This window comes from Gorilla gorilla, chromosome 3, assembly GCF_029281585.2.
Source record: "Gorilla gorilla gorilla isolate KB3781 chromosome 3, NHGRI_mGorGor1-v2.1_pri, whole genome shotgun sequence".
Classification (NCBI taxonomy): Eukaryota; Metazoa; Chordata; class Mammalia; order Primates; family Hominidae; genus Gorilla; species Gorilla gorilla.
In genome coordinates this window covers 139,298,281-139,312,983 of record NC_073227.2, presented here as the reverse complement: position 1 = coordinate 139,312,983, position 14,703 = coordinate 139,298,281, and the positions used below count along the sequence as shown (strand labels likewise).

The window sequence follows — 14,703 nt, the reverse complement described above, 5'->3', positions numbered from 1 at the left end:
TTTAGCCAAGCACCACAGAAAACACTTTGACTTCGCTCTCACCCACGTTAAGATCTTGTGGGGAGCCCAGAATTTCACCCTGTGAGGCTGTAACAAGTTTCTCCAATACTCCCACTAGGGTGGTGTCAGAGAGACCGAGTGGGAAGTTGGGACTTTCATTCCTTTTGGCCAGTAACTAGCTCCTTGTCTCTGCAGTCTTAGTGAAGACTACGTGGGAGTCTGAACTCCTGTCCTCTCCCAGCAATAACAAAGAGGCTCCCCTCAAGTTTCAGTGGAGCCAAATAGGGAACCCAGACTTCTACATTCACCTGGCAGTAATGAGTTGGCACTCCTGCTGGAGCAGTGTCAGATAAGAACAGATGAAAAAGAAGGTTTATTTAAAGAGCAAGCATCTCAGAACATAATGTGAAAATGTCCAGGCTTAAATTGAAAATCACTTATATATATTATGAAAATCACTTATCATACAAAGAACTAGAAAAATCTCAAACTGAATGAAAAATTAAAAAAAAAATCAAATGCCAACACTGGGATGACTGAGATATTAAAACTATCTGGCAAAGATTTTAAAGTACCCATAATTTAAAACAATGCTTCAGAAAGCAGTTAGGAAACCACTTGAAACAAATTCTTTAAATGGAAAGTTTTTTTTTTTTTTGCCAATGACTCCATCAGCAGCAGCAAAAAAAAAAAAAAAAAAAAAAAGACAAAAAAAAACTCAGTCGAGAAATAAAAGATGTAAAGAACCAAACAAAAATTTTAGAACTCAAAATATAATAACCTGAGTAAAAAGCTCAGTGAATGGGCTCAATAGTAAAATAGAGGGGGCAAATGAGAAAAATCACTTAGCTGTTAGAATAGAATTTCCCCAATAAGACCAACACAGAGAAAAATAGACTTGAAAACAAATGAACGAGGTATTCTTAGGGATTCATGGGACTCTAATAAAAGATATAGCATTCATGTCATTGAAGTTCCAGAAGGAGAGGAAAAATAAGGGGAGGCTGGAAAAGTACTTAAAGAAATCACGGCTGAAAAATGTCCTAAAGTTGACAAGAGATATAAACTTACAGATTCGAGAAGCTAAGAGAACCCTAAACATAATAAACCTGAATAACTCACAACAAGACTTATAATTAAGCTTCTGAAAACTAAAGACAAAGAGAAAATATTGAAAGCCACCAGAGGAAAACAACTTACTTATATAAGGGGAAAATAACTAGAAGAATAGTGGATTTCTCATCAGAAACCATGGAGGCCAAAAGGAAGTTGTACCATATTTTTCTAGGTGCTGCAAGAAAAGAATTGTCAACCCAGAAACCCATACCCAGTGAAAAATATCCTGCAAGAAATAAAGGGGAACTTGAGACATCCTCAGATGAAGGAAAACTAAGAGAATTTGTTGCCTGAAAGCCTACCCTAAAAGAATGGCTAAATGAAGTTTTTTTAAAACAGAAAGGAAACAATAAAAGAAGGAAGCCTGGAACATCAGAGATAAAGAAGGTATATAGTAAGCAGAAATATAGGTATATACAACAGGCTTCCCTTCTCCTCTTGGGCTTTCTAAATTATATTTTATTGTAGAAGCCAAAATTATAATACTGACTGATGTAAATGTATGTAGAAGAAATACTTAAGACAATTATTTGATAAACAGGAGAGGATAAAAAGACATCAAAGTAGATTTTTTTTTTTTTTTTTTTTTGAGACAGAGTCTTACTCTGTCACCCAGGCTGGAGTGCAGTGACCCAATCTTGGCTCACTGCAACCTTCACCTCCCAGGTTCAAGTGATTCTCCTGCCTCAGCCTCCGGAGTAGCTGGGATTACAAGTGCCTGCCACCACCATGCCCAGCTAATTTTTGTATTTTTAGTAGAGACGGGGTTTCTCCACGTTGGCCAGGCTGGTCTCGAACTCCTGACCTCAAGTGATCCGCCCACCTCGGTCTCCCAAAGTGCTGGGATTACAGGCATGAGCCACCGTGCCTGGCCAAAAGTAGATAAATTTTCTATACTTGCACTGGTAAAATGACAACATCAGTAGACTGTGATAAGTTATGCATATATAATGCAATACTTAGAGCAACTCCTGAAAGCTATATGAACAGATACATTTGAAAACACTATACCAAAATGAAACTCTGAAGTAATCTCCAGGAAGGCAGAAAAAAGAAAACAGGAATGTAAAACAGAGATGACAAATAGAAAACTAAAAATAAAATTACATACTTAAGATCTAAGACATTAATAAATTAAATGTAAATAATCTAAATACATCAATTGATGTCAGATTGGATTAAAGGTGAACCAACTATGGTTTGTTGGACGATGCTGCCTACATGAAACTCACTGCCTATAATAACATTATAAGCAAGTGAAAGTAACAGATTGGAAAAATATATATCAAGCAACATCAACCAAATATTACCTGATATTAATATCAGATAAAATCACAGCAACAAAGATTACCAGAAACAGAGAAGGGCATTATATAATGATTAAAGTGTGAATCCACAAAGATTGCCTAGAAATCCCAAATGTATATGCACCAGAAACAGAGCTATAAAATATTTAAAGTAAAAAAGTAGAACTAAAAGGAGAAATAGACAAATCTACAATTATAGTTGGAAACTTCAATCCCCCCATCTCAGCAGATGATAGAACAACTAGGCAGAAGAGCAGTAAGAATATAAAATTCTACAATATTAGCAACGAATAGGACTTAATTGACATTTATATTTTATTCAACAACAATAGAACACACATTTCTTTCAAGTGCCAGTGGAATATATATCAAGATAAATCATATCCTGGGCTATAAAATAAACCTCAACAAATTAAAATGGTTAAATTATTCAGACTGTTAGCACTGATCACAATAAAACCGAACTAGAAATTAGTAACAAATGATAACAGGAAAATCTCCAAACACTTGGAAACTAATCAACATACTTCTAAATAGTTCATGGGACAAAAAGGAAGTCTCAAAGGAAATTAAAAATTCAGTGAACTAAATGAATATGAAAATACAGCATATCAAAATTTATGGGAAACAGTTAACACAGTGCTGAGAGGAATATTTATAGCACTAAATGCACAGTTAAAAAGGAAAAAAGTATCAAATCAATAAACTAAGTGTCTACCCCAAAAAATGTAAAAAAAAAAAAGATGAACAAAATAAACTCAAAGCAAGCAGAAGGAAAGAAATAGTAAAGATAGAAGCAGAAACCAGTGAAATAAAAAACCGAAAAACAACAGAGAAAATCAACGAAGTATGGAGCTGGTTTTTAAAAGATCAGTAAAATTGATAAATCTCTAGTAAGATTAACATGGAAAATATAGAGAAGACACAAATTAACAATATTAGGAACAAAATCAGAGATATCATTACAGACACTGCAGATAGCAAACAGATAATAAGAATATTAATACTACAAACAATTCTACATATAAATTCACATAAACTTGAGCACTTAGAAAAAATTGACCAGTTCCTCAAAAAGCACAAATTACCTCAGTTCACCCAACATGAAATGAGTACTTGATTAATTATATAACTATTCAGGTAATTCAATTTATAGTCTAAAAATCTCCTCACCCTGCAAAAGGCTTCAGACTTAAATCATTTCACTGGAGAATTCTACCAAATATTTAAAGAACAATTATCACCAATGCCACATAATCTCTGCCCCAAAATAGAAGAGAGTTCTTCCTAGTTCATTTCATTAAGGTAATAATACACTGATACCAAAGCCAGAGAAAGACAACACACACAGACAGGCCAGGTGGGATGGCTCACGCCTGTAATCCTAGCAGTTTGGGAGGCCTGAGGCAGGTGTATTGCTTGAGCTCAAGAGTTCAAGACCAGCCTGAGCAACATGGTGAAACCACGTCTCTACCAAACACACACACACACACACACACACACACACACAATTTTAGCTGGGCATGGTGGTGCGTTGGTCCCAGCTACTTGGGAGGCTGAGGTGGAAGGATCAGTTGAGCCTGGGAGGTGGTTGCAGTGAGCTGAGATCAGGCCACTGTACTCCAACATGGGAGACAGAGTGAGACCCTATCTCAAAAAAAAAAACAAAAAACAAAAAAAAACCACACACACACACACAGAAAAAGTTACAAAACAATATCCCATATCCCACATACACGTAGAAGCAAAATCCTTAACATATTCTTAGCAAATATAATTAAGCAATATATAAAAAGAATTTTATATGATGAGCCAGTGGGGTTTAATCCAGGGAGGCAAGGCTGTTTCACTATTGAAAGATCAATCAATGTAATTCACTATGTTAATAGGCTAAGGAAGAAAAATCACATTACTGTATCTTTGAGATCTAGAGCTAGGCAAAGATTCACCATGTTAATGGGCTAAGGAAGAAAAATCACTTTAGTATATCTTTGGGACCTAGGGCTAGGCAAAGAGTTGCTAAACAACACCAAAATCACGATCCATAAAAGGAATAATTGATAAACTGGACATCATCAAAATTAAAAACTTTTGCTCTGAGACAGACCCTACTAAGAGGATGAAAAGACAAGCTACAGAATGAGAAACAATATTTTCAAAACATGTAACCTTGAAAACAGTCTAGCATAAATACAGAACTATCAAAATTCACTATTAAAAAAGCAAATAATCCAATTAGAATGTGGGCCAAAACATGAAGAGGCATTTCAACTGAAGAAGATATACAGATGGCAAATAAGCATTTGAAAAGATGGTAAACATCATCAGTCACTAGGGAAATGCAAATTAAAATCACAATGATATATCACTATACACCTATCAGAATGTCTTTAATGAAAAATGATGACAGCACCATTTTCTGGTGAGGATGTGGAGAAACTGGGTCACTCATACGTAGCTGCTGAAGATATAAAATGGTACAGACACTCTAGAAAACAATTTAATAAATTCTGTTATAAACTGAATGCAGAACTACCCTGCAATACTGGACATTTATCCCAGTGAAATGAAAACTTGTGTTCTTGAAAAATCATATACCCAAATGTTCATAGCATCTTCCTTCTTGATAATCAAAAACTGCAAACAACTCAGATGTACTTCAATGGGTAAACTATTAAAAACACTGTGGTCCATCCACAGCATGGTATTCAGCAACAAAAGGGAACAAATCATTGAGAACAAGACCCGGGTGAATCTCTAGAGAATTACACTGAATGAAAAAGCCATTCCCAAAAGGTTATATGCTGTATGATTCCATTTGTATATCATTCTTGAAATTACAGAAAAATTATAGAAATGGAGAGCAGAATAGTGATTGGTCAGGGTTTAAGGAGAGATGGGGCCTAGAGAGAAGTGGGTATGGCTATGAAAGGGCAACATGAGGGACCCTTATGGGAATGGAAATACTATGTCTCTTAACTGTATCAATGTCAATATTCTGGTTTTGATATTGTACTATAGTTTTGCTCGATGTTACCACTGGGAAAGAGCACATGGGATAGCCCTGTATTATATCTTAACAACTGCAGGTGAAACTATGATTATCTAAAAAAAACTCAAAATAAAAAATTTAATTACGAGCTATCAAGCCATGAAAAGACATGAAGGATTCTTAAATGTATATTTCTAAGTAAAAGAAGCCAGTCGGAAAAATCTACTTACTGTATGATTCCAGCTATTTGACATTCTGGAAAAGACAAAACTAGAAGGTAGCATAAAGATCAGTAGTTGCCAGGGACTTGGAAGGAGGTAGAGAGAGACGGATGAATAAGTGGAGCATAGAGGATTTTTAGGGCTGAGAAACTATCCTGTGTGATGCTGTAATGGCAGATATACGACACTGCATTTGTGAAAGCCCATAGAACTGCGTAACACAAAGAGTGAATCCTAATGTAAACTATGGACTTTAGTTAATGCTATGGTTTGAATGTCTGTCCTTTCCAAAGCTCATGTTGAAATTTAATTGCCAGGCCAGGCGCGGTGGCTCACGCCTATAATCCCAGCACTTTGGGAGGCCCAGGTGGGCAGATCATGACGTCAGGAGTTCGAGACCAGCCTGGCCAATGTGGTGAAACCACATCTCTACTAAAAATACAAAAATTAGCCATGGTGGTGTGCACCTGTAATCCCAGCTACTCGGGAGGCTGAAGCAGGAGAATCGCTTGAACCCGGGAGGCAGAAGTTGCAGTGAGCTGAGATCGGGCCACTGCACTCCAGCCTAGGTGACAGAGCAAGACTCCATCTCAAAAAAAAAAGAAAAAAGAAAGAAAGAAATTTAATTGCCATTGTAATAGTATTAAGAGCTCAGACCCTTAAAAGGTAATTAAGTCATGAGTACCCCACCCTCATGGGTGGGATTTGTGACCTTATAAAAAGATGAATTCAGCCCCCTTTTCTCTCTTGTCCTCTGCCATTTGATGACTCAGCAAAAAGACCCTCCCTTGATGCTGGCACCTTGATATTGGACTCCCTGGCATCTGGAACCATGAAGCAATGTCTTTCATTATAAACTACCCAATCTCAGGTATTCTGTTACAGCAGTACAAAATGGAGTGCAACAGTTATCAATATTGGTTCATCAGTTGTTACAAATACACACTGATGCAAGATGCTAATAATAGAGGAAACAGCAGCGGGGAAGAAGTTTATATAGCAACTCATCGTACTTTCTCCCTCACTTTCCTGCAAGTCTAAAACTCTAAAATATAAAGTCTATTATTAAAATGTTTAAAAATTTTTATACCTCTTCCTAATGCAATGCAGAACAGCTCTGTCTGGCTCTCTAGTATCCCCAAACAAAACAAAACAAAATGCTGCACTTCACAGTCCCCAGGAATGGTAGAAATAGCCTATGGAAAAGGCATAAGCAAAACAGAGCAGAGTACATGAGGGTATTTTACAACAATTTCCCGGGAGTTGCTCATCAGCTTTGCTGAATTCTACAGGGAATATTCAGCCTTGCTTATTTGCAAGTGTTTGGAGTCTCTGTCACTATGTGTTTGGACCATGGAAGGATGAGCAAGTTTATTTTTTAGTGTGTCTATGAATATCCCTCAACATACTAGACAATGTGATGGGGATGCGATATTTCAACTTTTTGATTCTGGATTCAAAATAGCAAGTTCCATTTAGATTATAAAAGATAGAAGAGACGTTATGCTCTTGAGGTTATTTATATCCATTGTAACTGTATGGGGAAAATATGTAATGTTCTACTACTGCATATCTGTTTCCAACTCTGCATTTAGTGCTTCCATGGTGGTAGCTTGAATTTGGCCGTGGTGGAAGCATTTATACCACAGAAATGTGCAAATTCTACAAATCAAAACATCCCTACTGCTGCCCCATTCAAGAACCAATTGTTAAATATATAATAGCATACTAATGGACACATCCATCAGTGTCAGGGATATTTTGCATAAACAAATAAAACACACAAACAAAATTTTCCAAGGTTTTCTTCCCTTCCCTTCCCTTCTAATAGTTAAATTTATGATGTCACTGGAGCAAGGGTTTCAGAACCATTTGTGAGTTAAGGAATCTAATGCATGATCACTCTCATTACTTAAACTTTCAGAGTCAAGAACACTGTCAGCTGAGCACACAGATTCTAAGTTCAGCTGTTGCCTGCCCTTCACTGCAAACCCTTGCACAGGTTCTTAATGGTGTGTTTAATCTTGATGCTTGATAAATGATGTTTTATTTAGAATACATATCCTTGCCTTCATGGCTTAGAAGGTTGTCTTTGTGGCATTAGATCATCTATTAAAAATAAGGCCGGGCATGGTGGTTCATGCCTGTAATCCGAGCACTTTGGGAGGCTGAGGCAGGTGGATCACCTGAGGTCAGGAGTTCGAGATCAGCCCTGCCAACATGGCAAAACCCTGTCTCTACTAAAAAAATACAAAAATTAGCCAAGCATAGTGGCAGGCACCTGTAATTCCAGCTACTCGGGAGGCTGAGGCAGGAGAATCACTTGAACTCAGGAAGTGGAGGTTGCAGTGAGCGGAGATTGCACCACTGCACTCCAGCCTGGGCAACAGAGCAAGACTCCATCTCAAAAAAAAAAAAAGAAAGAAAGAAAATAATATGGTTAGGTGTACTTTCTTATTGGTGTCATTTATACTGAGAACTTCAGTTAGATGAGTTAATCTAATCCATAGTTTGCAAAGACACTCACTTACAGATAATTGTTGTATGACAAAAGACCTTTTAAAACTGTTCTACCATGACTGGCAACTGCAATTACTAGAGGGTAGCTAGCTGAAGCTTATTTGCTTAAGGGTGGGCTTATTGATTATCTGCATTTGCACAGAACTCTTCCTCCTGTCCCTGGACAGTTGGCCTATGTAATTGAATAATAGTCCATAAAATATGTTCTTCTAAAAAGTAACATGTATGTACATATTACATATAACATGTAAGATCATAGTCCAGACTGTGATTTTGGATAATGCCTTAAAACTCCAATTGATAAAAAGTTCTGTGATAATTATCTCTACATAAAAAAGTTGATTTTGAATACCATCTGTGATTCTTTATTTTCTTATTTCATATATCTCTGTCTTGATTTGAGTTCTAAGGCTATTTTATAAAGTTTTCAAAAATTTGTCATTAATAAAAATGTTATTTAAAAACTGTATAAATCTATAAACATTCAAAAAATGACATTACCAATGTACTGAATTATACAAACAGAATAATCTAGTTCTGTTTATAGGATGTACGTCTAAAACATATTTGAGTGAAAAAGCCTTCAAAGAAAGTTAGGATGATGGAATAACATAGCTAGAATTGAACTCTACAAATTCAACTTCAGTGTAAAATACAATTTAGCCTAGTTCTCTTGTACTCGTTTTCTGGAGTGCCTTATTAGGGGTTAGATGCTCAGAAAACTTATGAATTCACAAGATATGACTGCACACCAGTTTTCAAAATAAAACATGCAAACCTTTCTAGCTATTATTTTTCTTGGGGCTATGAGAATGCTAATGTGAAAATTAAAACAAACCACAGAAAATTACCAAACTTGTACACTGAATCATTAAGTTCTTCTTCTATAAACTTTATATATTTGATAGGAGGTATGAAAGGCCTTTTTGGCATCTTCATTTTGATTTTGAAGATTTGATTAGTTACAGTTTAAGATACACTCCTACAAGAGAAGTAAAAGCGGTCTTCATGTAATCTTTCATCTGAAATTCTAGACTTTGTACTTTTTCAAGGAGTCCTTGCAATTTATGTCAATATTATCATTTCCTTTGTTACTGATAGAGGAACTCAAACACACTGATGTTTGGTTTCTGCACATAGCTCAGTAAATTAGAATCATGGAATTTTATAATTAGATGTATCAGCAAATCCAGCCTTCCTCATTTTCTGTGTGAAATCTGATGTCTTGTCTGGAACCCAGGACCCCTGGTACCACTTTAACAACAGCACTCCATTTAGAACCTGGGCTTCCTGTTTTTAGACCACAAAGCTAAGCTCTCTTCCTGAAGTTAAAGAAACAACCTGCCCAGTTCTCTTCTGTGTGCTGGGGAAAGTTGTTGCCCAGTCATGAGGAGAAAAAAACAAACAAACAAAAAACATACCAAAAAAAGCCCTCCTGGAACCCAGGTGAGAGGACTGTAGGGTGACTGAAGCTTACTTAGGAGGCACTGTGGTCTTCTCTATTTATGAAGCTCTTATTCTAAACTGTCAGCAATATCCATGCCTAAAGTCAGGGAACATCATACTCCCAGTTCTTCTTATGGTTTTTAAAATTCCAATTCCTTTCCCCCAGCATTTCTAAACAAATGCCAGTTTCTCTAGAGTGCCTCTCCTTATTTCATTCTGATTGCCCCATCTCTTTATCAGTTTAATACTTCCTATCCTTTTATCCTTTCCTACCTCTCTCTCTTCATTCAGTCTTCAAGTTTCACATGAGATACTGAACAAGAGAAAAATATGATTAATACTGGAAAATATGTACAGATTTAGGGGTAAATTGCACAGGGCTCATGGGTGGGGACTATCAGAGGCCATCTTTTCTCATCTCCACAACTAATTCATGCATAGATAATGGCAAATTATTTTTTGTCTTTTACAATAGCACTTGTTAGATGGTAACAACTGTGGCTGAGATACTTTTATATAAAGCACAGAGGTTTGTCTCACAAGAGTAACCAGGACAGCTTTACCATTAGCTCTGCTTCCTGCCAAGGTGATGATGATGGTAATCATAACTATGATATAATGAGGAAGGTAAATCTAAAAGCAGGCAGCCTGCATGTTTGGGATGCTTTTTATTAGTCATTTGTTGGGAGTGTAGCATATTTGCTTCTAGTACATAATTTGAAACCAAATCACAATGGATTCAAAATGAGCAACAATTTGGGGTTGTGATTAGTGGAGGCTGGGAGTTATCCACCTCTTACTCATTCTATGCAGTTAGCATTATAATCTATATGAAGAGAATTTTTCAATAATTCTTTGAGGTTATCACTCCTGATGGAATGAGGGCTCTGATGTAAAACTCTCCATTTCCGGTTCTTATATTTTTCTAGTGATTTATCTCAAAGACTCACCGGCTGCAATCTCTTTCCCCTACAAGAATGGGATTGAATTTCCACCTCATGTTAAGAGGACAACAAGTGATTTAGCCAACTCATTGTCACATTTTATACTCCTCCAAGCTAAATGTTTTTGGTAAGTAGTAATAAAAATTAAATGAGTTATGATGCTGGAAAAAAATTCTGATGCACAAGGGGAAAGGAGAGAAGGCAGGAGAAGGGGATTTCGACTGGAACATCCTTTTCAATTTATCTTTATAAAGGACAATCCAGTCAAAATTTGATTTATTTAGTCTTACAATTAAGATCAAAGCAGTTGCATGTTTTATCTTAAATTATCCAGATTTTTACTCCTGTAAAATGTTTGAAAGTTTGGAGGATCATTCCCAAAAAAGTTTCTCTGAAGTCCATTTTATTATGCATCCCGAGAAAAAATTATACTCCCCTAGCTCCAGATCTCTAAACATCATGCTGTACACAAATAGTAAAGTTCCATATAAAATGTCAGAGGCAATAAGAGAAGAAAAATATTTGAGCTGTTTCATAAAGTACTGAAGTTATTTCATCTGGGATGAGCTTGGAAAGAGTCTGATTATCCCCATGTTATCTGAAATACTTGACATTCCAACAAAGACAGAGCATGTGACTCCTCTTAAGGGAGCTGGTACTCATCCAGTGACATGGGAGGGAGGGCTTCAGCTGACTTTACGTGGCTAGGATTTACTGGTGGTGAGATAGTGGTTTTGAGGGTTTCCCCCACTTTGATATATAATTGTGTGTTTTCTCCCAAATATTTTTCATAAAAACAATAGTTATGTTTATAAAAAAAGAAACGAAAAAAAACTTCTTACCCTTACAGATCTATGTCAGAGCTAACAGAGTAGATTCCAACACATGACTTAGGCTGGAATATGTTAAATGGACTGACTGTTTTATGATTAGGATGTCATTAGAAAATAATAACATGAAAGGTCTATTTTAAGGTAAACAATTTTGTCACAAACTCCAGTGATCATCTGATTTTTGCCACATTGATCAGAAAAGCTATAAAATAATTTCAAGTAAACTACTTGAAGCTGGAAACACAAAGATGCATGAAATTTTAAATAAGGCATGAATTTTGGAACTTTGGATTGGTATGAATTCAGTTCTGGTATCTGATTCAGAATTATTCTCATTTTATTCCAAGCTAATTTGACATTACAGTAAAACATGAGAACCAAGTTGAATCTAGTACAGTGGTTTTGTATTGCAGAAAATAGAAAACAACAACAGGACCTCTTAGTTGTGACTACATTGTGTGGGGAGCACCTAAAAGTCTTTGATTCTGTTCCTCTTGCTTTACGGAAGGTGTAATATGAAAACATTATGCTCAATACTCTTCCCAGGTCTCAAGCTTCTAGGTCTCAATATTGTAGTGGTGAAAGGCTGCATTCCTTGTCAATACAGGGGAAATAAGGAGGCATTCTGAAAATTCCACAAATATATCTGGAATGGCTCAAATCAGCTCCTAAGAGGATCTGAATATTTTTCTTAACTTTTAAAATTGATGCTATACATTGCTTATAAACAAAGTTGAATTTCCTTTATAAGAATCAAAATGCAAGTTATAAAGCATTGCTTTCTCAAGTTAGTTGCTAGAATTTAAAGAAAAGGAGAGAGTGAAATATTACCTTGCCCGTAATATATATTAAAATTTTTTTGAGTCATATGCTTTGAGACTACAATAACTTTATATTTTCTCAGAAGTTACAAATAAAAGTAGACTTTGCACACAAAATACGTTAGTAAATCAATTAACAAATATGAAGTGTTAAATAAATAAGCAATAGAAATGGAGTTAAATAATAAGCAATAAATATGAATTCCAACTTAATAGCTTGATAAAAAAGATGATAGAACTTATTTTGAGTGATTTATATAATGTAAGGTAAAAGAAATCAAGCTAAACCATGTGGGATGGACAATAAAGACAAGATTGTATGAGACTTGTCCAGAAAAAAAAAAAGAATCGAGAGTGATCTTAACTTATAATGTAGAAGGCAGGCCAAGCAGAATGTACATCAGCTGTCAGATTGCTTCATGCCTTTTACAGCAGTTGTTCCTCTGAAAATAGCTTCCAAATGAGAAAGGATGACTACAAAAGGATTAGTTACCATAGGCTTTTCTACACCCCCTAGAGCTCCAGGTTTGTTATGACAGAACAGCAAGAATCTAAAGGAAGTAAACTATGGAATATTAAACAACGTCAGGATGGAGCCACATTCATGCTGTGCTATATTAATGCTACGAAGGATTTTTATTGATACCATTTCCATGGACTTCCTTCATGATGGCTGTTGCTTGCTGTTTTCTCTGCTTCACCATAGTATTATGTGATAGCATGGTTTTTTTTTGTTCCCTGTTAAAAACAAAGGGACATTATTGAGGCAATGTGAAGAACTCATTTGGAGTGTCTTATAATCACTGTTTTGAAAGACAACATCTTTGTTCTTTATTAAAAAGTTATTATCGCTTGCTACTGAAAGACTTCAATACGCATTCCTTATCTGGTGACAGAGTATGTTATTCATTGACAGGCAATGTCACAGTGAACAGAGACCCAGTCTGGACATTAATACAATGATCATCAGGCAGTGAGAAACAATGAAATTGCTGGTCTCCTTTCCCCTCCCTCTCTTTTCTCCACAGTATTTTAGTCTGTCATTGTCTCCTCACTGGCCTTCATTTGTACCAGCATCACACTCCATCAATTCCAGCAAACTGTAAGAATGAAGAAGACACTAGACTAAACCAGAATTCTTTGGTGGTAGCATTTTAATATTGGCAACAGCTGTCCTTTAAAGCAGAGAATGCCCATTTACGAGTCACAACTCTGAATATCCTTGGACAACTGACTAATAAAACATTTTAGGAAACAACATACTCACCTTGCTGTTAGATTGTGCGTTTTCAGCGGGGATGAATCCCAGTTTGTGGAGGAAGACTCTGGAGATGGACTATGGATGGCACTTGGGCCTGATGGTTTTTATCCTTGAACCTGGGACAGCATGGTCCCTACTCTGACTCAAACTGGGGACTGAGCTTTTCTGAAGAGACTGGCATTCAGCTGACATCAACTGGCTATATATAGCACCAAATACTTTAGCTACTCATATCTTCCTGGCGAAAGGGAGGAACAGGGAAAGATTAGGCTCTCTCCATTGTGTTTCTAGTTTGTGAGATGGTTAAATGAAACGTTCATTGGACATGCAGAAAGTTTTTAGTGAGCACTTTCTGTTGAACAGATAGTAGCCAAAAGGGATTTTAAACACTTTTAAACATCTAGCTCTTATGTTACACGTTAATTGAGGTGGCAAGAGACACATGCATGAATCAGAACAGAATGATAGATTTTTCATAATTAAGATGAACAATATAGGCAGTAATATCTATGTAGACTCTAGAAGAAAGGAAGTAATGTGGGGTGGATCAATACAGCCAGTTCTTAAGCTGGAGTGAGAACTCATGCTAGGTTGAGAAAAGTATGTAGTATTTGAATAGTGAACTCAGGAAGCATTTTGAAATGAACCATTAGAGGATGAGCCATGAAGCTGGGTAGAAGCTGAGACTCATAACTGGGTCATGCTTTTTGAAGGGCCTACAGAGACCAGTCCCTGCAAAGTTGACCAGTCTCTACAATGTCTAGGGTCAAGGATTTTCATTTGCAGGCATGACAAGATTTGAAAGGTTTGCCTGTCAAAAGGTTTGGCCTCCTTGATGGTCCCTGGACACAAAAACGTGTTCTCATCTCTGGGCTTTTCCTTTTACTACTTCCCCCTTTCCTTTTACTATTTCCCCCTTTCCCTGGTTGAAATGGTGTCCTCAACAGATAATCACTATGTTAATTTTGGTTTCCAAAATGAAAACAGATACTGTATTCCTTTTACTATTTCCCCCTTCCATACATTCCCTCTACTCACATGGCACAGTCATGCGTTCAGGACTCTGCTCAGATAACAATCCCTCATAAAATCCTTCCCTTATCACCTTGCCTAAAATATCATACTGTGCCACTCTCTAGTCCCTTACTCTGCTTCATTTTCTTTATATTTTTCTATTAGTTAAGATAGAAGTCAAATGGGAGTGACAGAAACCCCCCCAAAACAGAACTGTAAAAAGATGGA

The 14,703-nt window shown here is 36.5% G+C and overlaps 1 protein-coding gene across 1 annotated transcript in view; it reads right to left on the bottom strand.

The window, feature by feature from the left end:
* MYOZ2 (myozenin 2) overlaps nt 1-13,659 on the bottom strand; it is a 52,050-nt gene extending 38,391 nt beyond the window's left edge. The window contains exons 1-2 of the mRNA XM_004040322.5: nt 13,468-13,659; nt 12,847-12,938 (exon numbers count right to left, since the gene is read on the bottom strand). Of these exons, the coding sequence (XP_004040370.1) occupies nt 12,847-12,922 (76 nt within the window). The 5' untranslated portion in view covers nt 12,923-12,938; nt 13,468-13,659. The remainder of the gene's footprint in view (nt 1-12,846; nt 12,939-13,467) is intronic.
* Nucleotides 13,660-14,703: the final 1,044 nt, after the last annotated feature.